At 47.6% G+C, this 24,601-nt stretch overlaps 3 protein-coding genes and 1 long non-coding RNA gene across 10 annotated transcripts; 2 read left to right on the top strand and 2 right to left on the bottom strand.

Annotated features, from left to right (window-relative positions):
* Positions 1 to 730: 730 nt before the first annotated feature.
* Positions 731 to 9,789, top strand: ZBTB8A (zinc finger and BTB domain containing 8A). 4 transcript variants are annotated; one of them, XM_083453032.1, is made up of 4 exons: positions 731 to 924; positions 3,872 to 4,833; positions 6,750 to 6,919; positions 9,069 to 9,789. In XM_083453032.1, the coding sequence occupies exons 2-4, from the start codon at positions 3,894 to 3,896 to the stop codon at positions 9,399 to 9,401; spliced, it is 1,443 nt and encodes a 480-aa protein (XP_083309158.1). In that variant the 5' UTR covers positions 731 to 924; positions 3,872 to 3,893; the 3' UTR covers positions 9,402 to 9,789. The 4 variants fall into 4 exon arrangements, with proteins under 4 accessions (XP_083309158.1, XP_083309161.1, XP_083309159.1 ...); XM_083453035.1 differs by lacking the exon at positions 731 to 924 and adding an exon at positions 1,926 to 2,046; XM_083453033.1 differs by lacking the exon at positions 731 to 924 and adding an exon at positions 1,930 to 2,170.
* LOC310683282 lies at positions 7,817 to 13,076 on the bottom strand. The gene is made up of 2 exons (XR_014514344.1): positions 12,938 to 13,076; positions 7,817 to 9,366 (listed from the first exon to the last, which is right to left on the bottom strand). It is a non-coding gene; the product is annotated as an uncharacterized lncRNA (long non-coding RNA).
* Positions 13,077 to 13,248: 172 nt separating this feature from the next.
* On the top strand, positions 13,249 to 17,028 carry LOC310683280 (ferritin heavy chain A-like). 2 transcript variants are annotated; one of them, XM_083453044.1, is made up of 4 exons: positions 13,249 to 13,529; positions 14,682 to 14,828; positions 15,995 to 16,120; positions 16,657 to 16,791. In XM_083453044.1, exons 1-4 carry the CDS (start codon positions 13,428 to 13,430, stop codon positions 16,705 to 16,707), a joined length of 426 nt encoding a protein of 141 aa, XP_083309170.1. In that variant the 5' UTR covers positions 13,249 to 13,427; the 3' UTR covers positions 16,708 to 16,791. The 2 variants fall into 2 exon arrangements, with proteins under 2 accessions (XP_083309170.1, XP_083309169.1); XM_083453043.1 differs by having other exon boundaries at positions 13,252 to 13,529; positions 16,781 to 17,028.
* Positions 17,029 to 17,272: 244 nt separating this feature from the next.
* Positions 17,273 to 24,459, bottom strand: ZBTB8OS (zinc finger and BTB domain containing 8 opposite strand). Of its 3 annotated transcripts, XM_083453045.1 has the most exons (7): positions 23,999 to 24,458; positions 23,208 to 23,232; positions 21,804 to 21,925; positions 20,797 to 20,879; positions 20,102 to 20,154; positions 19,444 to 19,480; positions 17,273 to 19,266 (listed from the first exon to the last, which is right to left on the bottom strand). In XM_083453045.1, exons 1-7 carry the CDS (start codon positions 24,102 to 24,104, stop codon positions 19,180 to 19,182), a joined length of 513 nt encoding a protein of 170 aa, XP_083309171.1. In that variant the 5' UTR covers positions 24,105 to 24,458; the 3' UTR covers positions 17,273 to 19,179. The 3 variants fall into 3 exon arrangements, with proteins under 3 accessions (XP_083309171.1, XP_083309173.1, XP_083309172.1); XM_083453047.1 differs by lacking the exon at positions 23,208 to 23,232 and having other exon boundaries at positions 23,999 to 24,459; XM_083453046.1 differs by lacking the exons at positions 23,208 to 23,232; positions 23,999 to 24,458 and adding an exon at positions 22,773 to 23,135.
* Positions 24,460 to 24,601: the final 142 nt, after the last annotated feature.

Here is a 24,601-nt window from a genome sequence, read left to right on the forward strand (position 1 = left end):
AATTTCTTTTCCTGCTGGGAGCTTTGTCTGTTTTAGGTCCCCAAACCATTTCCCTTGATCCAGGAGGAACTGCCTCTACTCTTCCAGCTAAGTGAGGGGACAGATTTAAGAGCAGCGTGAAAGGGCAGGAGGGCGGTAGAGTTTATTCGTTAACCAAAGGCGTTTAACCATTCAAGAGTTCCAGTACACAGAGACCAAGTGTTTCGTGTTCAGCAGCCCCGGATGGCTCGCTGGGTTTCCAGCCAGATCCACGCAGCACACCGTGTCTTGGCCCAGCTCCGCCTCGGGGCTTGCCTATTCTCCAGCTAAGCCCTCACGTTCCAGCTCTGAGGGCGAGAAAGGAGCCGCACCATTAAAGCCAAGGCGGTTCGGAGCTGCAAGAGCAGCGGTCGTTGACCTTTTGAGCAGAACAGAGCCCAGCGAGGGAGGCCCGTCTAGAGGGGCTCCTCCAGTAAGTGCCCATTTCGCGTGGCTCCTTTGGGCTCCGAGAGGCTCGCCCTACTGCAGCCGCCCTGGAGACCCCTGGGAGGCGAGCGCGCTTGCGCCCGCTGGAGAAGCGGGGGGCAGCCGGGCGCCCAGCTGGGGCTGGCAAGGCGAGGCGGCGGAGGAGGAGGCGGCGGAGGGGAGGGGGAGGCGCCCGCGCCGTCGGCAGGCGCAGAGCGGCGTGCGCGCCTGGCCCCTGCCGCGCTCGCTGCGTTGCCCCTTTAATTGTGTCCCCAGCCCTCGGGCGTCTCTCTCCAACGCCCACGTCAGCAACTACCTTTTGTTTCTCTCCCGGCCGGGCTGCTCAGCGCTTTGGGGCGGCGGCGCCGGGCGAGGTTTCGCGCCCTCACCCGTCGAACCCCGAGCCAGCGCCGCTTGCAGAGCCCCGCCGCCCCTCGAACGCCCGCCTCGCCGCCGCCCAGCCCGCGCCTCTGCCGAGCGGTAAGTCAGCGGCGCCTCCGCGGCAGCGCCAGCAGGCCGAGCAGGGCGTCCTCCGGGCTGAGACGGCTCTAGGGTGAGCCGGGCGCGCCTCTGCTTCCCCGGCTAGCGGAGGATGTCCGGCCGCGCCGCCTCTCCCTCCTCCTGCGCGGCGCCCCAGTCGGGCAGCGCCCGGCCAGCCCCGTCAGGCGGGCGCCATTTGCTGCCGATGCCGCCCCGGGCGCGGCGTTCGGCTCGCAACAAAGGGCTGGCGAGGGACCGACGGAGTCCTCCCTGCCGCGCGTGCGGAGCTCCGAGCCGGGCAGGGGCACCTTCCGCGCCCGGGCATCGAGTGGCGGCGGCGGCAGCAGCGGGAAAGGCCACGCTAGGCAGCCCGGCTGCAGCAACGGCTGGGAATTCCGCATCGCCTCCCGGCGCCCTTCCCAGGAAAGGCGGGCGGGTTGGGTGGTGGTGGTGGTGGTCCTCCTCTCGGCAGGGCGCGCGGACCGGTCCCCCTCTGGAGGCGACGCCAGGGATCGGTCCCTGGTGACTTGGCGGGCGCGCCTCCAGCGCCGTCGGGCGTCCCTGGCTCCCGATGGCCGAGCCTCCAGCTCGGGGTGGGCGGGCGAGAGACTGACGGCGCCCTCTGCCAATGTGCGGCGCCGGCGCCCCTTGTGCTGCCGGGCAGGGCTAGGGGAGGACCGGCGCTGCCGCGGTGTCGGCCGCCTGCTCGGAGGCAGCTCCTCTGATTGCAGCGTCCGCGCCGCCGCCTGGGCTCCCTTTCTGGCGGCGAGCGCGGCGCATCTGGCGAGCGGAGGGGCAGTCCTGCCGGCGGGTGCGGGGCTGGGACGAGAGGGAGGCGGCGGGAGCAGTGGCTCCTCGATCCCCCGCCGGCCCCTCCACGCCACACACTCGGCATGCCAGCAAGTCCCGTTTCCCCACTTTTCGCCTCCAGGCTGGAAGGACGCCTGTCGTCTCGGGGGCCCGGATTTGGCGAGCGGAGTCTCCAGTTGCTGACCTCTGCGCTAGAGTCGCGGAGCCCCGCGGTGCGAAGGGCTGGGGCGCTGAGTGGTGTGACAAGGCGTCGCGCTGCTAGCTGCGGGCTTGGAAAGCAGCAGCCCAACCCAACTGGCGTGCCCGTTGCAGGTTAAGCCCAGATCGGCTGCCTTGGGAATAGCGATCCAGCTGGCTACTGTCGGGACTGAGAAGCAAGCGCCGCCCCCCCCCTTCCCCACGACAAAAACGGGACATACAATTAGGGCATAACGGGGTGAGGGACAACTTCTATGTGACAGTCTGATGATGGGAAGAAAGTAGTGATTGCTTAGGAATGGTGGGTTGAGCTTGCTGGACCTCTAAATAATGACAGCTTGCAATGTTAGGCAAACTGGCCTTGCATGTGATTCCGGTTTCACAAGCTGTGTGAGGGGATGCAAACCTGTTGGCATTTAAACCAACTGACCTTACTGCTCTGGGGTTTCATGTAGGCAGATGTTGTGAGTCTGGGGGCTTCCAGACAGGGGCTTAATTTGCAAACTGGTTGTTGACAGCAGGGTTTCCTCCCTCCCCCCCCCCCCCCATTTATTGGATTTCCCCCAGAATGGGTAAATCCAGATTAAAGTGGATGGGAGGAATACAGACTGCCATTTTGATGCCGCATTTTATCTGGAAAATTCAAAAAAGCAATTGAAATGTGCCTGCTTGAGGAGTATCCATCCCACAGTCATCACCCAGAGAGATTCAGTCTCTTATATGTGGCCAAAATGTCCAGCTCATCATAACTGAGGTGAAGGACACTGGCTCCTTCCATCATGCTCAGCTCCACAGAGGCAAAGATGCTGGTGTACAACCGTGCCCTTATGGTGCAGCTATTTATTGGGCTCTGGATACACAAGTTAGGAAGCTGCTACAGGTGCGAGAGAAAATGCTGTGTACTGAGCACCCCTTTCCTGGCCCCTCTGGATGTTGATGGACTCCAAATCCCATCAGCCCCAGTCATCGGGGCTGATCTGAAGGGCTGCATATCCCCCACACCTCATTCAGAAGTACTTAAGAGTTTCAGGGGGACTCTGGTTCAGACCAGGTGTGATGTGAAGTGCCTCTCAGGACAGTATTATTGTACATTTAAATGTTTTATCTTCTCCCTTAGTTCTAAAAAGCTCAAGCAAGCATACCCCTATTTTATCCTCATAACAACCCTGTGAGGTAGGTTAGCTGACAGAGAAAGTGACCAGCTCCAACTCCCAGTGAGCTTCATGACCAATTGGGGATTTTTGAACCTGGGTCTCCCAAGCTGCACCCCTGCACTCCAACTAGTACGCAACACTGATATGTATTTATTTTTACTTGAATTCAGTTGCAGAAATGACCATGTTGGTAACTATGTTTGAGACCATAGCCTGGGGCAGATTAGCCCTTTCCAAATGGGCCATTTTTCTCATTAAAGTTTTACCCCAGGGTGCTTTGCCACCCGTGGGGCAGAGAGAGAGGTTCTACAAATATTTCCCCCCAAAGGGAGAAAAGTAGTTAGGAAGATTTTGATCGGGGGAAATGGCCCATAGGAATTGCTGCTGTCCCAGACATATTTGGCCTGTTGCTCTCCCTGCCCCGCCCCACTAAAAACAGGCCAACCAGTAGTGGACAGTTCTTGGAAGTGTGCTGGTCAGTGGTGGAGCATGTGCTTTGCATACAGAAAGTCCCTGGTTCAATCTTTGGCATCTCCAGGTTGGGCTGGGAAAGGCTCCCATTCACTACTCATTGCAGACAAGACTTGAGTTAACTCCCAATGGCACCTTCCCAATGCTCACATCCAGTACGGCCCTTGAAGATTGCATTCTGTCACTGACCGTCTTGTGCTTCACCATGTCTCTGTGAATGACTTAGAAAGTAGCAGCCATTTCTGAAAATCTTTCAGCTGCGGTTTATATGTAGCAAAGGAGACCTGTTTATTCTTTTTTTTTTTTTTTTGTAGAGCAACACAACCCTGTTTGAGAATGGAGATTTCTTCCCATCAGTTTCATCTCCTGCAACAATTAAACGAACAGCGCAGGCAAGACTTATTTTGTGACTGCAGCATTTTGGTTGAGGGGAAGGTCTTCAAAGCCCACCGGAATGTGCTGTTTGCCAGTAGTGGCTACTTCAAAATGCTCCTTTCACAGTGCTCAAAGGAAACCAGTCAACCAACAACCGCAACTTTCCAGGCATTTTCTCCCGAAACATTTTCCGTGATCCTGGATTTTGTGTATTCAGGCAAACTCTCCCTCACTGGCCAGAATGTGATTGAGGTCATGTCAGCTGCCAGCTATCTGCAAATGACTGATGTTATTAGTGTTTGCAAGACATTCATTAAATCCTCCTTGGACATCAGCGAGAAGGAAAAAGATCGCTATTTTAGTCTCTCGGACAAGGAAGTGAACTCGAATGGCGTGGAGCGTTTATGCCTGTATGGGACTGGGTGGAGAACGGAGAGCAGTCCCCCTCATTCGCACTTAAGCCCAGATCAAGGGACATGTATAGTGGGTGGAAATTCTTGGACCAATTTCAATTATTACCCAGCCACTCAGAGAAATGCCCAGCAGCTGTCCAAGCATGACCAAAGGCAAGAACCCATGAAGAAAACCAGTAGACATATAGGGCTACCACAACCCTCTGATGTTCCTCACTATAAGGCAAGTAAACTTGAAGAGCGAGTTTCAGAGCCTATAAGCCACACTTCTGCATCTGAAGAGGACGTCCAAATTGATTCAGAAGGTGACTCTGGCCATTCCAACTACCAGTACGGCCAGGGATCCGACACCGTCCCCAGAGGCTCGGCTGTGTCACAGCAAGAGCATGATTCTCCACACCCTGCTGGCAAGTCAAAATCTTCCAAAGGGGACGAGCCATACCCTAGCATGCCCTCGGTACTGGGTGTGATGGGGAACTGGGCGGATGGTAAGGATATTCATTTACCATACAGTAAATTGCCTTCTTGGCCCTTGGCTGCATAAAAGTTTAAAACTTTACCTTTTAAAAATGAGTGTCATTTATCGGAGGTGAACTAAACTTTGCATGCAAGGAGAATGATTCAAATGGATCCAGCTATCATAATTGCAACAATGACCTCATTGTGTGTTGAGCAGTCTCCTTTTTCTGTTCAGCTTACTCAAGGTAGAGGTCAAGTTTTGTGGGATACGGTTTTGATGAAATGAAAAATAAAACTGCTTCTTGCACCCACTGAAATCCGTCATTTTTGTGTTCGGGCTTGTGGTACCTGAAGCAGATTTCCTCCCCCCTCTCCCTGCAGCCAAGGGCCTGCACTTTTTTAAAAGTCTTGCTGCGTCACTGAGGCACCAGTTCTTCCCTCCATCTCTTCCCCCATCATATTGCCACCTGTAGCAAGATGCTTCTTCTCCCCACTGCCTGGCAGGGCCAGTTGTGGTGCCACCCTCCTCAGTAAGATCATAATTTCTTAGCAGTGCTTCCTAGGATTGTGTGTGTTCTTTCAATAAAGCATATCTGCAACCCAGCTCTTTTGCTTTGTGCTATCTGTACTGGTGGCAAGGAAGACGTGAGTCTTGCTTAGTTTCCAGTGGGGCTGTTATGGGAGGCGGAAAAAAATACATCTCTTACACCACTTTTGCAGAGAGAGTGCAGAGTGGGGAAGGCTTTTCCCATTCTGAAAAGAGGACTTGGTGTAGCCCCAAGGAGTATTGCTGTCTGAATCAGATGACCAAATGCCTCCCACCAACACCAACACTTGGACTAGTGCTTTAAAAGTTTTGCTTGACCATTCAGATATCAGTTCCATCTGTTCCCTTAAATTGTATAGCCTTTGCTGTATGGTAAGGCCAGCCATGATGGAGCAGGGGAACTGCCCCTGGCAAGGAGATTCATAAAGCCCCTTCAAGAGGGCTCTGTGTGTTCCAGTGACTGCAATGTGCAAGAGCAGAATGCCGTATTGGGTGCAAAACAGAAGGGCTGTAGCTCAGTGGGTGTAAAGCACATGCCCTGCATGCACTAGGCCCCAGGTTTGATCCTTGGTTTCTCCCTTTAGAGCTGGGAAAGATTTCCACCCGAAACCCTGGAGAGCTGCTGGCCTGTAGACCAGCATTTCCCAACCTTGGGCCTCCAGCTGTTTTTGGACTACAACTCCCATAATCCTCAGCTAGCAAGACCAGTGGTCAGGGATGATGGGAATTGTAGTTCGAAAACAGCTGGAGGCCCAAGGTTGGGAAACACTGCTGTAGACAATACTGAGCTAGATTGACTGGCCTGACTCTATATAAGGCAGCTTCTTGTACTAAATTCAGCATCCTGAAAATCCTAAAAAGGTGAAAGTGTGTGGGTCTCAGAATCCAGAGTGTTGCTGGACATGGTTTCTTGTAGTTGCATGGTGTTGGGGCAGGACCTGACAGAAGAAGAAGAGGAGTTTGGATTTGATATCCCACTTTATCACTACCCTAAGGAGTCTCAAAGTGGCTAACATTCTCCTTTCCCTTCCTCCCCCACAACAAACACTCTGTGAGGTGAGTGAGGCTGAGGTCACCCAGCAGCTGCATGTGGAGGAGCTGGGACACGAACCCTGTTCACCAGATTACGAGTCCACCACTCTTAACCACTACACCACACTGGCTGTCAGTGACTGTAGTGACAGAGTTCAATACAGCTTCTAATAACTAGCAGCAGCAAGATTGGGCAGAATAAACACAGGCAGATTAAGTAAAATTGTATCATTTATACCCATTGCAGAACTTTAAAAATAATAATAATACAGTGTTTGAAGTCAGGTACTTTATTTTGACTAGAAGTGTCACTGTGCTAGGCGTTTTTTTTTGCAGCATTTTAAAAGCTTTGCTTGGTACTCACAGATGATCTGCCTAGGATGAGGTTCAAATGCCCCTTCTGCACGCACGTGGTAAAGCGGAAAGCAGACCTGAAGCGCCACCTTCGCTGCCATACGGGAGAACGGCCGTATCCGTGTGAAGCATGTGGGAAGAGATTCAGCAGGCTGGATCACCTGAGCAGCCATTTCCGAACAGTACGTTGGCACATGTTGTATTTTGAGATGATACACCCCCCGTAACTACTTAACATAGAGATGCATTGACTTGCATCAGTCTGTTTTTAGGAAACTTGCTTTATTCTGACGCTGGGCTTGTCTACATTTCTAATTTCCTAGGAGGACCTATTTCTCAGCATACCTCGAATCTTAATCCCAATGGGGCCAGGACCTAAACAAAAAAATGTTAATATTGGTGTGATTCAGCCACAGTAAATCTCTTTGGATCCTCTTTAATTTCAGTGGTAGAGTTCACCATATGCTGGGTGTCTCCCACTGAAGCCAATAGAATGGCAAAGTGATAGTTAAACTCCGGAACTCACTGTCACAGGAGGCAGTGATGACCACCAACTTGGATGGCTTTAAAAGAGGATTAGACAAATGCATGGAGGAGAGGGCTCTCGATAACTACTAGCCATGATGCTTATGCTCTGCCTCCACAGTCAGAGGCAGCAATGTTCCTGGAAGCCATTGGAGGCCAGAGGGCTCTAGGGCTCTGGTCCTTCTCATGGGTTTCCCATAGGCATTTGGTTGGCCACTGTGAGTACAGGATGCTGGACTAGATGGGCCACTGGCTTAATTCAGCATCAAGGCTCTTCTTATGTGGTCAGCTTCAGCTGGATCATGCCCTATATTGTTTCTACTGAATTTCTAGAGTGCCCTGTCTTGAGAACTAAAGGCAGAAAATCCTAACATGATAAAAATGTGTAAGTAAAATGCCTTGTAGCATGAATGTGATATGATGAGTAAAATTGCACTATATAAAACATTGTGCCATTTCTTTTCTGCCTACCTTAATCTAAGCAACCTTTTCTCCACCACCATCTGGAATATTTTCACTTTCAGTGATTTAAAGAAATACAAAATAAACAAGTACATATTCTATGGAATTTATTGCTCAGTTGATCACTTAGTACCTTTCCCCTTTCTTCTTCCTGTTGCAATAGATGCTTATTGTGGATTACTGAAATTATCATTAAAAAAACCAACTTGAGTGAATAGACATAATCATGTAGGGATGCTGATAGGTGGCCCAGGGGGTAATAATGCACTGGGCCCTATAGTCAGCAGGAGCCCCAGAGCATTCATTAAAAAAGCAAGTCTCTAGCCCTTCTAGAAAGAATGTTTTAAAGCAAAATGTGCAGGTATCCTTATAAGTGATATCTGTGAGATGTGCCAGTCTGGCTGCTCCTGCCTTTCAATGAGTAAAGTCAGAGCTGGAATTGATGAGTTAGTTGTTGGAACACCAGGCTATAGGACTCTAAAGAGCTGCTGTTTTCCTTTAGTGTACTTTTCTTGGTTTTTTTCTTATATTCCAGTGCTCTTTCCTTTTTTTCCTAGCAACCATGGCGTATATTTCCTGTGGAGGGCTTGTCTGAGATCAGATACTCCCTAGATGTTATTTTCTATAAATACTACTATACAATAACTGTGTGTGGATGTTAAACACCCCCCCAAATGACATGGAAGATGTGAAGCCTTTGCAACGAGGCATAGGCAGCAGAGCTGAAGACTTAAGAACTCACTAAGAATCCAGTGTAACTTGCAGTACAGCAGTGTTCATGTCTCCTGAAAGCCTCTTTGTGTTTAACTGAGCAAACCCCCTGGTTAGCGGGTACAGTATTACAGCCTAGGCTTTGGTGTAGGCTGGGCATTGGGAGAATTCAGTGTTCTTCTGCCTTTAACAGTTGTGCGGTAGGCAAGTTAAACATTTTCTAGTATGGAAATACAATTATGGGAACAGCTTCGCCTACGGGTATAGGGCGATACACAAATTTAATAATTAATTAAATATGGGTACACAAGGGAGTAATTTGTAATAGAGCACAGTATGTGAAGTGATACAATCATTTTACCACTACACACTGTGGATGTTAAGGCAGGAAGTTACCTTAGCTCACAGTTTCTGTGCCTTGGGGACCATGAATTAATTTTGAATAGCCATATCTTGAACCAAAATGATTCTTCGTATCCTGGAATTATTCCTTTTCCCCACACTAGGCTGCATGTGTTAAATTTTAGTAGCAGCCTCTCGATACTGTGAGCATTGCTGTATGGAAGGGGAACAAATCATTTTTCTATTTCCCTTTTGAGCAGTGATCAGCATTCTCCCTTTCAATTTTCACAGATCCATCAAGCTTGCAAGCCCATCTGCAGAAAGTGCAAGCGTCACGTGACTGAGATGACGGGGCAAGTGGTCCAAGAAGGGACGAGGCGCTACAGACTTTGCAATGAGTGCCTCTCCGAAGCTGGCATAGATAGCATCCGCATTGATTTGGACACTGAGCCACCACCTGAGTTCCCACTAGAAGAGGACAAGGATTCTAACTGGAATTACGGTGAAGACAACAGATCCGATGTGGAAATTGTAGAGGACGGGTCTACCGATTTGGTCATCCAGCAAGTGGACGATAGCGATGATGAAGCTGAGGAAAAAGATATAAAACCAAACATTAGGTAGTTATGAATGGACTGGATGTTAAATAAAAGTTCCCCCTTTACGTTGTCATTCCTTTGTTTTGACCATTGACTCCCAACCAGCCTGTGGTTAACATACAATCTATTATATAGGCTTTCTATGACTTGGGCTAAACTTGCATGCATTTATGGACATGCCATTGTGTCTATATTGAATTTAGTTACTCAAGGGTATCAATATTTTGTTCCATAAGCAAGCATCCATCCTGAGATGGTACCATGTATGAACAATGACCTGCTGAAGTGCGACAGTGATAACTTTTGATAGAATAAAATGGATCTCTTCTCAAACCTTTTTCAATGTTGGGGAGCACTTCAAAATAAAGTTAACAGCTTCATTGTAAGTTACTCTATTAAAGCTTTTGACAGCGTGAGGGTTTTGTTTTTTAAAAACCGCAAGCATAAAAAGGTGCAATGATAATTAATTTATATTTAAATATACGCAGTCACACACACACTGCAATCCTATGCATGTCTACTCAGAAGTAAGCAAGTTCAATGGAGCCTTTTCCCAGGTGAATGTACACAGAATGCAAAGAACTGCAAATGTTGCTAGATCACCCAGCTATTTGAGTTGTTGCCTTGCTCTAACCTGGCACATCACTCCCATCCCCCATTCTTCCAAAGGAAATTTAAGTGGAGAACAATGCATAATCCTTCCCCAAAATGCACAACTTCCTTGAGATGATTATTTACTGAGAAACATTAGGGTAATTCAGCCTTTCAGAACCAACTCTCTTGATTTCAAAATCTTTGAAAAGCAAGTTTTTGTATGTCTTGCAAGCAGCGGATTCACTATTTTCAAATGCAGAACCAAAACACGTCGTGGCAATGCAAATGTTTCCTTGAAGTTCTTTGGGCGTACCCATCTTTGCCCACCCATTTTTCAAACTGGATATTTTAAACCTGCACTATCACTAAATTTGAAATGGGTACCAATGTTTTATCAGTTCATCTCACAGTGTGACCCTTTTAAATAAATCACTGTAATTGGTTCATTTACAGAAGGGAGTCTTGAGTCAAAGGGTGCTTCCGGATGGGTGCTCGCTGCACGATGGGTGCTCCACATGCATTTCTATTTATTTTTTTGCAGCATCCGCATGCTGGCATCAAAATGCCAGCTATTTTTCCCCCTTCTGTTTAGTCAAGATTTACCCTTTCTAGGAAAAATCAGGTAAGTTATTTTTAAAAGCACCACTGTTGCTAGTGCCATGTTTATTATATCTGAATAACCCATTTACAGCATTGCCTAGAAGCACCCTAAAGAAAGCATATTGAGTAAGCAACATGGTATTCCAGAATCAAGCTATAAGCAGGAGGTGGGAAGCAGGTGAGTCTCCTGGACACATTTGTTTTCCTCTTGAAATGCGGCTGCTGGGGGCTCTGATACCTGTGCTGTATCACGGGAAAGCGCCTACAGCAGGCATAGGCAAACGGCCCTCCAGATGTTTTGGGACTACAACTCCCATCATCCCTAGCTAACAGGACCAGTGGTCAGGGATGATGGGAGTTGTAGTCTACAAAAAACATCTAGAGGGACGACTTTGTCTATGCCTGTCCTATAGCGTTCCCATTTGATGGTCAGGGAGGCTTGCAGCACCTATTCCAGGCAGGCTCCCTTGGCGCACTTGCAGGCAGCCCCGAATAGCTGAAGTTGCAAGTGTGGAAGTGAGGAGAGGAGCTGAATTAGGCGTGGACTGTTTACGCTCCATTAATGAATTTATATCCCTCGCCTTTCTGCAACAGCACAGGAAAGGCGGAACGAAAAAGGTGCCGAATAAGAGATGAATGATGCAATCTCAAACCATGACCGAATGCACCCTAAAAACAAAACGAAACAAGTTGAAACCTAACAAGCCGCAGTTGTAAACGCAAGTAGCTCAATCCAAGACTGAGCATTTGGGGGTGGAGGGTGTTTCTCCTCCAGCTCCTCTTTCTCCCCACAGCTTTAAATTCAACCTACCCCGCAACGGTGCTAGGGCAGGGAAGGCAACCTGGACCTTGGCGTCGTTTTCTCCGTAGCATAATGGGGGGGGGGGGATCGCGGGGGTCAGTAGGCGACGCTGAAGCGCAGCGGGGAGAGGAGACTATGTCTTAAAGGGGCGCGTTGCCCCTTTAAACGCCGCCCCTGCACCTCTCTCTCCGACGCCCACATCCGCGTTGGGAGACACCCCCCACCACGACCCACGAAGAAAGAACAAGGCTCCCTGCTGCAAGAGATCGGCCCCTGTAAGGCTGGTGGCTGCAGTGTCCTGGTTTCGGACACTTCTCTCCCACTCTGTCTTCCGTGGGGGGGGGGGCGCTTTCCTGGGTGTCTTCCAGTCACTGACCAGTCCAAAACCAGCTGAGCTTCTGTCACGCGTAGAGTCCCCGTGGTTCAACCTTCCAGCCTGTGTCCACCCCAGGAAGGAATCCATCTCATTCTGAGCCCCTGGAGTTTGCGAACCCCCACGCACCGTTTCTCTTTCTTGCAAAAGGGACTGTCATTGGGTTTTTTGGTCGACAGCACCGGCGCCCTCGGAGGAGGCCCCGAGGGGAAGCGCGAAGAGGGTCTTTCCCGCCAACCCCACCTGCCACTTGCCCCGTCGTGGCTGATTCTAGAGGACCCAGCTGTGTGGCTGGCAGCACCTAGTGTTGATGATGGACCGGGACCATTGCCCGGCCACCTGGCCTCCCCCCCCCTCTCCAACACCCGTTGATTCAACATCTACTAGCCAGGATTGCTGCTGCCCATTGGGACCGATAGGGCAGAAGGCAGGGAGCCCAACAGTAGGTGGCGCCAGAGCCAATGACAAGCAGAGCCAATTCATTCTAGTTTTGTCTCTCTCCTCCTCCCTGCTGAGTTTTGCAAAGGCAGCAGGCAGACTAAGGAGGGGGAGGAAGCTGGCTGGCAGTGCCCCCCTCTGGACTAGTTGTAAATAAGAAGGCAGAGAGGTGGGGCGGTGTCCCATAAGCCCCCTTGGGCCAGCCTCCACTAGACTGTGTACCTCCAATGTCAGAGGCTTAACACTGCAAAATAGGTCATTCAGATATCACAAAGGGGGTCATGGGCCACTTTTTTAAAACAAAGAAAGAAAGAATTAAAAAACAACAACGGAAAAAACAACCATCGCCATCACTTAGCTCAAGTCTGCAACATAGTCCATACAAACAATGTTTGCATCAATTTAACACAAACACTTCAAAAGCCAGACTATACAACATGTTGTCTATAATGTGGGGTGCCGATACAAAAACTCTCATCTGTAAGTCACATTACTGGCAAAAAAATGGCCAAAAAACTGCCCCACCTGCAATAAAACATCTCTGCAGTATTGATTTCTACAGCCACAGCAGGCACTGCAACTCTCCAAGGGGTTGACTTTACCCCCAAAGGCACACTCTCCTCCATTGTTTCCCAGGAAAGAAGAATGCCAACAATATGGTTGTCCTGACTCATGGACTACCTTCTCAGGGGGGCCAGGTGGCTTTTCAGCTTTCTGGGGGAGGGATACCAGGATCTGGGTGGCAGGGACTTACCAGGCTGCTTCTGCTTCTCCTCTCCTCCCCTTGAAGGGCAAGATGGTTCTCCAGAAGGGTTTTCCCTGCTGTGTGGCTGGCGGCCAGGGCAAGGTCACCTGAGGAGGAGGACCAGGAAGGCCTTCCATGTGTGGTTGTTTGATGAATGCTGGTGAAAACTCACACCAAGTGCTTGCAGGATCAGCACCCTGGTGTATTTCTTTGCTGTTTCCCTGGCATCAGCCTACCTTCCCAGGTGTCATGGCAACCCTTGTGCCACACTGCGGAGTCATGCTCTTGCCTGCAGAAAGGTCATTAAAGATCCGAGTGACAGAGGATCTCTGTCTTCCCTGCTGAATGGTTTCTTCCTGTGCCCTGACCTTCTTGCTTTGAGCTGAAAGGCTAGCTATGGTGGCTGGTCAGTTACTGTGGAAACTTTCAGGGTGTAGAGCTGGAACAGCCCTTTAAGAGGGAAGTCTTCTACTTGCCAGTTTAGTGTTGAACAATAGATATGAATTCCCAGGTGCAGCAGAACTACCACGTGGACTGTGAGGCTGCTGTTAACCACATGGTGAACCTGGAGCTCCATGCCAGTTACGTCTATCTTTCCATGGTACCTGCTTGCTTTTTCATCTCTCTTGCGCTTTGAGGGAGCATCACCAGAGAGAAGCCCCTTTGCCTTATGCATGTCAAATGGCCTCATGTGTGCCTTTGCAGGGGGCTGAGAGTTGTGTCACCCAAGTCTGTTTTAAGTGAACATTTCATGGGGCTGGTGCCAAAAGCATCACGCAGCAGTGGCTGGTGCTTGGGGGGGGGGGGTGGAAAGCAGGGAGATCAGCAGCAGGTGGCGCTAGAGCGAATGTCAAGCAAAGCCAGCAAACACTAGTTTTGTCCCTACCCTTCTCCTCCCTGTTGAGTTCTACAAGGGCAAGAGTTAGACTAAGGAGGAGGAGGAAGCTGGCAAGCAGTGCCACACCCTGGACTGGTTCCATGTCAGAAACCAGGAAGGTGTGGGTAGTCTGAGAGCAGACCGAAGTTGGCGTGGCAGTGCTGCATTCACCCCCATGGACCAGACTCCACTGGCATGACAGCTGGTTGGACCTGGTCACACAGGAAGGCACAGAAGAGAGCCTGCAGACAGGCAGTGATTACCTGGAGCAACAAAGATATCTGAAATCAGGGCCACTGTAGTCATCATGCAGCTACCCTCTCACTGGCATTGCCTGTAAGCACATGGTGGCAGGGGGCATGTTGAATGGGGGGGGGGTCCAGCAAGAGTTGGGGAATCCCCTCAACCCTGGTGTTGGCCCTGCCTGAAATCCGAACACTGTTTCTCCTATGAATCATATTTGCAACTCCCAAAGTTTTAAGCAAAGCTGCTGTTGGCAATTAGCGTCCCCTATTTCCTGTCATGGGTCAGCTTAAAGTGAAAAGGCTGAGCCATTTTCCTGGGTTGCTTTAGCATAACAGCCTTGTTAACAACAGATGCATCATAATAAAGACTGAACAGTTTTGCCAGTATTGACATTGATTTATAATTCTTATAAATTATCAGAAAATTCTAATACTTGCCAATGGAGTGTTCTCAGTGAATGGTCAAATTTCATGCTGCCTTCCATGTTTTAGCAGCAAAAAACTAAAAAAGCCGCCACGCACCTTTGCCTAAACCTGATCCACAGATGATAGAAACAGCAGCTGAATTGCTGCATAGTCCGCTTAATTGTTGACTGGACTTTTCTGTTTTTCTCCCCCTCCCTGACCTCAGTCCTACTACTTCAGCCGTGATGATGTTGCCCTCAAGCATGTAGCTACATTCTTGAAAGATGAATCACTCAAGAAGAGGGGATATGCAGAGATGTTATTGAAATATCAGAACAAGAGAGGGGGGTGCATCGTTCTTCATGACATTCAGGTGTGTGGTGTCTGCTTTCTTGATTACAGTAGCCAGCAATTGAGGCAAACTAGTCCATTCCTGTGGTGCCACAATCAGGGCATCTGCCTCTGTTTGGTTTACCAATGTCTGGATGTCTATCTATATGCTTGTATTTTATTTTGCTTTTTAAAATTAAAAAATAGTCTTTTCACATGGAATAAACATACTTTTAAATACAATAAACTAAAACAGTATCAGCAAATCTCTTGTTCCTTGGAAAAAGGTGTAACAGCAGCTTGAAGCTGGAACCACTACTTTGAACCCATTCATAATGTATTTTAAAGACTCTAATCCACTAGGTCTCTCCAGATGTTTCTGTGGGGCTGGGCAAGTTGTCACATCTCAAATGAGAGATGGATGGATTCTATATGTTGTAGAAGGATGAGGAACTTATCTTGCCCTTGTCCTGGTTACAGACCACACCTGAGCACATAAAAGGTAAAGGTAAAGGTACCCCTGCCCGTACGGGCCAGTCTTGACAGACTCTAGGGTTGTGCGCCCATCTCACTTAAGAGGCCAAGGGCCAGCATTGTCTGGAGACACTTCCGGGTCACGTGGCCAGCGTGACATCGCTGCTCTGGCGAGCCAGAGCCGCACACGGAAACGCCGTTTACCTTCCCGCTAGTAAGCGGTCCCTATTTATCTACTTGCACCCGAGAGTGCTTTCGAACTGCTAGGTTGGCAGGCGCTGGGACCGAACAGCGGGAGCGCACCCCGCCGCGGGGATTCGAACCGCCGACCTTTCGATCGGCAAGCCCTAGGCACTGAGGCTTTAACCCACAGCGCCACCCCACACCTGAGCACATACCATGAGTCTATTGTCAGGCTTGTTGCAGATCACCAAAATCTAGCTATTTCTAAATGAGCGGCTACCAGCAACAGTGCCAACATCGCCCACTGAGATAAATGTTGATTTAATTCATTTATTATTCCTAGCAAGCCTAACAAAGGAGTTGGATTTATATTACAGATTAATGTGATTTCTTCAAAGACTGCTGACCAAAAGCAGAACACCTTGTCACAGCACCACCAAAGATGTAGGATGTCTATCTATATGCTTGCTGACACTCTCAAAGAACTCTGATTGGAAATTAGGGCAAGGAGTGTCTTGCTAACCCAATTCTTCCTCGGCCTCTCCTTAACAGAAGCCGGAGCAGGATGAGTGGCAGTCCAGCCTTGAAGCCTTCCAGAGTGCCCTGCGGCTGGAAGGAAACGTGAACCAAGGTCTCCTGGACTTACACAGGCTGGCTCTGGAGAAGGAGGATCCTCATGTATGTCACCTGTGGTTAGTGAGCAAAATAAAAATAAATAAATGGGTAGACATTTGGGGAGAATGGAGAACCCCGAGAAGGCACTGAAAAGCTCATTCTAGTCACCTGGTGCCCTCTGGATTTTTGGAGTACAACTTCCACCAGCCTCCAGCCAGCATTGCCATGCGAGTCTGGGCTGATGGGAGTTGCAGCCCAAACCAACTGGAGGGCACCGGGTGGGGGAAGGCTACACTAGAATCTCTAAACAAAACATGTAGACCAGGAGCTGGCCCAACATTCAGAGACAGGCAGCCCCCTTGGAAAGACTATTTCATATTCTCAAATATTGGCTTGAGCCAATGACAGCTCAGGCAGAAGCCTTTCACAGCCACACTATGATAATACACAAGATCACTTTCATGAGTGAACTTGGGCCCTGGGCCCTTGAGCATTTAAAGCAGGTGCTTCACCCCTGAGCTTGAGCCCTTTGCTCGCAGCGCTCGTCTTATCTAGTATCAAAGCCTTTGAGCATTCAAAAATCTTTTTTTCTGAGCTAGCAGATCCCAGATGTGATAAGGATGATCTGGGCTGGGACTCACCACCAGTGACTGTTTCAAAAGGAAAAGGAAGCACAAGCCCTGAGCAATTCTTTTCCCTCCCTTGCTTGCCTTCTCTGTGCAGCTGTGTCACTTTCTAAAGTCTCAGTTTTTGGAGGAACAAGTGAAGGCCATCAAGCAGTTGGCAGACCATCTATCTAACTTGAGGCGCCTGAGAGTGCCCCAGGATGGCTTGGGAGAGCACCTCTTTAACAAGCTCACCCTGGGGGCGTGCAGCTGAAATGGCAAAGGACATGCCCCAAATCAGCGGCTATTTGTTATACACGAAGCCCTTGCAATAAAACATGGGTGTCAATTGAACCCAATTAGAAAGGGGTGTGTGTGTGTGATTTTTTGTGGGGTTGGGGTTAAGTGGGACTTGCAAGGTAATGTTGCAGCACAGTGCTCCTTTTCAGGAGCCCAGCTAGCCATGTAACCTTATTATTATTATTATTATTAATAATAATAATAATAATATTCCACGCTATACCTGCAGGTCTCTTGTTGGAAGTTTCTATTCATTACTTCTAATGCAATAATATTGCCAACCAATAAAACTACTATATGCACACAAGTATGAACTTACGTTTTGTAAAATGGATTTTATTTTTAAAAATAGTTCTTTTAAATTAAAACCAAGATTCTCCTTTTTCTGTCATTTATGTAAATAGATGGGTGCCTACTCCAATCAATACACCAATGACCTCACACAATTGTAGAGCTAAGTGGAATACATCAAAACTGAACTCACACACAAATTAACACAGAGTACCACTCTGTCTACACCTCTTAGGATGCCTTCTCTTCTTACATGCAGCCATCATCAGCCTAATGCCCACCAGCTGTTTTGAACTACAAGGCCTATCAGCCTCAGCCTGCAAGACCATGCTAGCTGAGACTGATGGGCATTGACGAAGGCTGCCTTCTAGTAATATTTTGTACCCTCTCCCGAGAAAAAATGCTGGATTTGTATCATGGTGCAAAGGGATGGCCCAGTGTAAGACACCTGCCACCAAGCTATGCTCCTCTGCAAGCCCCATGAAACAAATGCTGCTTATAGGAGACTGGGACCCGTTGCTTCAATCCCAAGGTGTGTGTGTGTGTGTGTGTGTGTGTTTTAAGTCTGCAATTCAAGTTATGCGTGTGTGTTCATATAGATTGTCAAAAACAAATGCTCTCCTTGGGGGTGGGGGGAAATTGTTTGTGTGCTCTGTTCCTTTCCTCTTTCCTTTCAGTGGAGACATAATAGCTCTGATCTTTAACTGTGGTTAAGGCATTGGGAGTGTGGCATCGACTGTGAGGCTCCCTTTTCCCCAGCATGCATGAATTCCCTTCTCCATCCCATGGTTTGGTTTAACCAGCAGCAGTTGGTGAGGCAGTGCAGGTGGGGTATCTTGGTTCTCCTGGCCTGCCAACACAGCAGGTCGCTGTGGAGAGGGGAGGACTGAGGCATAGGGAGCTTGGATCCACTGCCATGTGCCACACCAGACCAATCTCCCCACACCTCACCCTTTGATAAGCACCAGCAACCTGCTGTTAGGAAGCCAGCCACGCAAACGTGCCTCACCAGCCACTACAGCTCTAACCATGGTGTAGTGCAGGCACCCCCAAACTCGGCCCTCCAGATGTTTTGGGACTACAACTCCCATCATCCCTAGCTAACAGGACCAGTGGTCAGGGATGATGGGAACAGTAGTCCCAAAACATCTGGAGGGCCAAGTTTGGGGATGCCTGGTGTAGTGTAATGTCTGAAGCAGCATTAATCAGGAACGCTAACCAGGATTTTCTTTGTAACTATGTTCTGGAACAACCTATCTGCTAGGGAAAACCATAGTGTTGTTGGTGGGAACTAACACATGAACAGGAGAAGAGGAAGCCTGGGAGGCAGGCTTCTGTCATCTCCTAACCGTGGCTGAAGGTGACTGGGAACATTATGACGGCATCAGACTACTGTTTCAAATGGCTTTGTAAGGGGAGAGGATTTAGGCTAATTTCCTGGCAACTTCTCACTGGAGGAAAGCAGCATTTTATGGTGGGTATTTTACAATGGGCTATAAATGACAAAAGAAGCAATAGAAGAGGTAGTATTATTAAGACAGAAGAGAGTGAATAGTCTTAAATCCCTGCATTTCCTGTCACTAAAGAATATTAGTCTCCCACCAGAGTAGATAAGGAATTAGAATCCAGCATTTAAAAACCACATTATAGGCTGCAGTACCAGATCATGCTTGGGCTAGTAATCAACACATGCACACCATCTTTTCAATGCTTCCTGCTTGATGCATCAGCCTCAGTAACACAGCAGAGCTGGACATTACTCGGGAGTCTTCTATTCAAGCTGCTACATCCAACCTGATGCTCCTCACCACTTTGGTTCATTTAGCCCTCTGCCGATTCATTTCCAGGAGGAGAAACACTTCAATTAGGATGTACAGCACTTCTGGTAGATAAACCAGGGTGATGCAGTTTTTTGTGGTACTTTGTTTAGATATCAATAATGACAAAGACCTCGGGTGTTTCATCCTCATGAATCTGCATTGCTGAATAGGTTATAGCTTTGACCTCTGTGCCCTGCGAGGGGAGAAAAAAGACAATTTGAGTCTATGAGCTCAGCTGCACAATGATAGGCAGAATCTCTGGTAGGTCTAAGAATACATGAATACATGAAGGGGTGATTTGTTAGCTAAGCCTGATTTGTCTCTGGGCCTCTAGTACTCAGGAAGGAAAACAACAACATTCGTAACATACCTGGGGATGCTTGGGCAAAGAGAACTCTTCTCCCCACCTTAAAGAGGGAAAAAGGGTAATGATTATTACAAGGTTACTGAATTATGTCACAGTGCAGGAAACCTCTCTGGTCATTTTACGAAAGACATGTGGAACAATGATGAATGTTGAGGAAAAGAGGAGGCCATTCTGACGCCCCTAGCAGCCAGAATGATTTCCCACCCAAGAACCTAGAGAGCTATGGCATACAAGGCTCTCTACTCCAGTTCCCAAATGGCCCATACCCAGGAGACAGTGCAGGGATCCATTGGAGGAACACTGCCCCATATGCTGAAGTGTGAATCAGGAATTAAGAAGGCCAAGATAGCTCCTGGCATCTTCAAAGGCCTCCATTTCTTCTTCAGAACCAGGGATTAGTTTGAGCCCTTACAGCAAAGCAACATTGCCAAAGCGGAAACATGCATTCTCTTTAAAGAAAGCAAACTCTTCGCTGTCCCCATCCAGGAAGGATCCTGGAGGAGCCCATGGTGAGAGTCAGTGGGGAACTAAAAAGGCTCCTGGCACATCCAAAAGGACACCTGGTACACTCTCTATGGAAACCTTCACACAGAGCCATCATGTCTTGACTCCCTGGCATTTCCATCAGCATTTTTAAATGGCATGATTCCACTTAACTCACCCAATAGATCTTATTCTGAATCTTATTCGGTCAATGTGGAGCACTTTAACTTCCTACAAAATGGGGGAGGGGAACAAACATATAATTAGTTGATTTCAAACAATTTAAATCTTTCACATAGCTCTAGTAATAACTGGGAAAAGTACCAGGTATTTCAGTTCCTTGCAGAAGAATAAATCCCAACCATCCACACAATCTCAAGGCATATGAAAAGCAATACATTTCAGAAGTCAAAGGAGCTTCTCTTTCAGTCTGTATAACAATTTCTTTTTCCCCATTCTAGCATCTTCAACTTCTCTTATAATCTAACTAGTTTTGCAAAGAATTTCCAGAACTTCGATCCATAAACTGTAAGTACACTGCAGAGTTCACCACCCGCTACTTTGAGGAACATCATTGTCCCTTTTTTTCTGTTGTTGACTATCAAGCCTGGAGAAGACTTTGGTGAAAGATGAATGCTGGCTCCCTGCTTTATGATTACAGTTGATGCTAATAAGGACAGTACAATAATGTTCCTCTTTAGATTTTCTCCTTAGTTTCTTGATGCTACCTCAGAAATTAATGGATTCAGGCAGAATGGATTCAATACCTTGGCAATGCAACAACATGTGACCAAACTGTGACACTGTGCAGAACACATTCCAATAATTAAGAAATATCTCAAGACTGTAAGGAGGAAGAGAGCAAACACTCACCCTGGGAATGAAAAACTCATTGGCGCTGAATTTATAAAGCCACTCATCCAGAAAGTGGAAGAGAAGAGACAGCATGTCATGTCCTGTTGGAGAGAAACGGGGTGGGGGTGGGGGGACATATTGAGAGCTTTAAGGTGCAGGACTCCCTCCAACCCAGTATATGTGGCAAGCCTTCCTAATGACAGACAGATGTCAGTGTAGGCTCAAACTCCCACTCAATTCCCCTTGCACCACAGATCATGGCTCAGCAAGAGATCAGAGAGCCAACCCTTGCGTGGGGACCGATAGGACACCTCACGAACCATGGACTGTATCTTTTGGCATCAGGCAAAAATGTTTTTCTATAACCAGGCCTTCAGCTTGGGCCAATTAACATTCTACGTCTTTTTTAATGTGTTCGTGGAAGGGGCGCGTGTGCTTTTGGTTTGCTTTTGTTTTTATTATGCATTTTGTGTTCTCATTTTGTATTTTTATGCCCTGTGATCTTCGGATGAAGGGTGGTACACAAATTTAATAATAAAATAATAATAATAAATGTCATGGGTTTTATTGTTGCTCTGCTTGCCTCTGAGACTGAACATCATCTGGATAGCTCAGTTAGTTAAAGTGTGGTGCTGATAATGCCAAGGCTGCAGGTTTGATCCCCTAAGGGACAGGTGCATATTCTTGCACTGCAGGGGAGTTGGACTAAATGGTCCTGAGGGTCCCTTCCGACTCTATGACTCTATAATTCAAATTCTATGATTTTAAGCTGATCTTTCTGCTTGCCTGTTTCCTGCTTGCAAAAGCATCACCATTTATACTTACAGGCCTGCTATGCTAGGTTTAAGCAGTCCAATTTCAGTGAATCCTGAATAAGCACAGGGCTCAAACTATAGGGTGTTACTCTGTTATAAATGTGTTTGGGAAACAGCAAGTGACAGTTATGCTGGCAAAATAGTAAAGACAATCATTTGCCACTGTGTTTATTAACCTGTACTGCTGTAGTTCTCAAAGCATCACCTTACCCTCTGCTTCCACCTCTACTGTGTCCAGAGGTTCAACCGTCTCTGTATCCGTCATGTACCCAAACATGGCCATGGCGCATTGTTCAAATGCTTCTTCCAAGGTATCTCCCCAGGCATGCAACCTAAAAACACACACACACACACATTACAGGGCAGTAGTTATAAGCAAAAGATGAGAATGTACAAGGGAGAAACTTGCACTAAATATAGGAAAGAACAGTTGGCTCCACTTCTAACAAGTTCACTATTTGCAGTTTAAGAATTGTCCATTCTAAGGATCTGCATATAGTAGTCACCCTTGAAAACTTTGTACTTGGAATTTATAAATTCCTAGCTTCATCCTCTGCACAACTAGGAACTTCCTTTGTAGGTGGAAAATAGAGCAGCAGGAACATCCAGCACACAATAGAAGGTGTGCAGCATCAATCCCTGCTTCCCCATATTTGTTGCTGTTGGAGCTTTCAAGAATTGTGCTAAAATACAGTATGAGCATTGTGGGAATGGGGGGCCTGTGAGAGGTAATCTGCTGCAGACTCTAAGAAATCTGGTTTGCCATTTCTTGCACTTGGCACTTTTTTGGGTATTTTTTCTTATTACCATAGAGTGATAGCAAAAATCCAAAACAGCCTTGTGCTGAAATACAGAAGCCATGACAAGAAAACATAACAACAAAACTCTAGGCATACATCTCGTTTAGAGGAGTTATAGATGGCACACCACCCAACCTGTAGCACTCTGTAGCAGACAAGAACTGTGTAAAGAGGTAACGCACACACACAACTCATGAGTTAATTACCAGTATATATGTTGCCATACTTCCCAGCTCTTGGCACTTTTGATGAACTGGATGTTGCTTATATTATTATATGGAAAGGCAATATACAATTTGAAAATACTGACAACACTGTTCCCCCACTGAAATCCCTGAGGCTTTTGGGTTTTCTCATCTATTGGGATAATGCCAGATACCTTTGAAGAAAAGCTGTTGATTCAAGAGGTAGAACGTCTGCTTTGCACAGAAAAGGTCCAGATTTCAATTCCTGGCACCTCTTGGGAAAGCCAGGAAAAGTCTTTCTCTGAAACCCTGGAGAGCTGCTGCCAGTCAATGATCGCAGATGCACCTGAGCTTAATGGACCAAAAATCTGACTCAGCAGAGGAAAGCTAACCCATGTACCTAAGCAGATTTGATCTAAGCAGCACGCTTGTGCTTGTTTATACAGAAAAGGTCAGTTGTGCTATCATCAGCAATGGGGAGAATAACTGTGAAATATAGTATTACCGGGGTGGGAAAATACATGCATTATGCAACTGAGGAATATTTCCCCCTTAAAAGGGTCATTTTGCTTTTTGTTTTGCTTTCTCATTGTCCCTGTTAGATTGTAAGCTTATAAATAAATACTTACTGCACATCAGCAGTATGATCCAGATCTAAATAGGGATTAAAAATATGAAAAAATATGAAGCTACCTGGGGCAACTTAAAATAATTTATTCAATTAAAAAAAGGAAAAAAAGAAATGGAAAAAAACAGATCTAAAAGACCAAGGTAGGGAGAATAAGCAGTCAGAACAAGAATATTCCAAACACAGTAAATTCATTTACACGTACAGCATAACATTACATCGCAAGAAGTTGACGCTTCTAGAGTGAGGACAGGGGGTGTAGCAGGTTCGTGTCACCAAAAAGGAAGTTAAGACAAAGTGAACTGCACAGAAGTATATTAAGGCCTCCACAGCAAGCAGTCTCAGATTTTATTTTCGAAAGCAAAACTTCGCCTTGTCTGCCAAGTTTCAACACGCTCTCCTAGCCTGGGGAACAGCAATGCTTTACAGGAGGGCAAACTTTCAGCATGTTGGACAAACCCCAAAGTGACAGTCTGGGTCCAAATAAATAGCATTGCCTTGCTGAAGATTTTGGTTTATTTTCTCCTACAGACCCAACAGAGCTACGCTGTTTATGGGTGTGCGGAGCCAACGCTGTTGCTCCAATCCGCCCCCCCCCCCTCTCCGGGGCGCAATACAAGACTCCGGAGAAGAATCCCACCCAGCAATGCCCTGCAGCCTGTACCCGGCACCCTCTTCCCCGCCCCCGGTTCAAGATGAACAGGCACTCGGTTTGTGGAAACCCAGCGCTGCATTTCCACCAAAGAACTATAAATCCACGCACAGACTAAGACCGCTCAGGAATACACTCACATTCATACTTCTTATTGAGAGGCGGGTACTTCGTCTTAAGGATTTTCTGGTCCTCTGTCAAGTTGTAGTCCCGGTAGTTATCTGCCATGACTTCTGCTTTTGCCATGCAAAATTCAATTCACTTCCTCGTCTTAGGACAGAAGAGGCGAAAGATGGCTTCCTTCCTGCCTAAACATGTCAGCCGCAGTCAAGCCCGCATTTAAAGGAACAGTTCCCTTCATTATAGATCTATCTGCATCATATTTGTATATCTGTATCCATGCTGCTTTATTAGTACTTCCCCCTCCCTTGAAAAGCGGCAATTTGAAATTTTGTTCTTTTAATTCTTAGACCTACACATCGACCTGGCAAAAAGACAATTAAACAAGATGCTCCCTTTTCCTGAGCTATACTTGCTGTTTTTAAATGAAACATTCAAACCAGGGCTGCTGTGTGTTCTTCAACAGCTGACTCCTGTCAAGCAGAAATTCATTAGGAGAAGCTTTTCCTGGCATATATGCCAGTGCAAGGGCAGGGAAAGCTTCACCTGCTGGATATCTGCCTGGCCTTATACAACTGCGAAAGGCACAAGAGTGGCCTAAGAAGATAGAGGACAATCCTTTG

The sequence above is a fragment of the Podarcis tiliguerta genome (genome assembly GCF_965153285.1).
Source record: "Podarcis tiliguerta genome assembly, chromosome: 8".
Classification (NCBI taxonomy): domain Eukaryota; kingdom Metazoa; phylum Chordata; class Lepidosauria; order Squamata; family Lacertidae; genus Podarcis; species Podarcis tiliguerta.

Excerpts from the sequence above, each read along its gene's own strand:
- ZBTB8A (XM_083453032.1), top strand. The coding sequence starts at position 3,894 with ATGGAGATTTCTTCCCATCAGTTTCATCTCCTGCAACAATTAAACGAA. Across the intron at positions 4,834-6,749 it reads GATGGGGAACTGGGCGGATG|ATGATCTGCCTAGGATGAGG; the intron begins GTAAGGATATTC and ends TGGTACTCACAG. Across the intron at positions 6,920-9,068 it reads TGAGCAGCCATTTCCGAACA|ATCCATCAAGCTTGCAAGCC; the intron begins GTACGTTGGCAC and ends CAATTTTCACAG.
- LOC310683280 (XM_083453043.1), top strand. The coding sequence starts at position 13,428 with ATGAATTCCCAGGTGCAGCAGAACTACCACGTGGACTGTGAGGCTGCT. Across the intron at positions 13,530-14,681 it reads GTTACGTCTATCTTTCCATG|TCCTACTACTTCAGCCGTGA; the intron begins GTACCTGCTTGC and ends CCCTGACCTCAG. Across the intron at positions 16,121-16,780 it reads TGGAGAAGGAGGATCCTCAT|CTGTGTCACTTTCTAAAGTC; the intron begins GTATGTCACCTG and ends TTCTCTGTGCAG.
- ZBTB8OS (XM_083453045.1), bottom strand. The coding sequence starts at position 24,104 with ATGGCAAAAGCAGAAGTCATGGCAGATAACTACCGGGACTACAACTTG. Across the intron at positions 20,880-21,803 it reads AGTAGAGGTGGAAGCAGAGG|GACATGACATGCTGTCTCTT; the intron begins GTAAGGTGATGC and ends TCTCTCCAACAG. Across the intron at positions 19,267-19,443 it reads CTTTGCCCAAGCATCCCCAG|GGCACAGAGGTCAAAGCTAT; the intron begins GTATGTTACGAA and ends CTCCCCTCGCAG.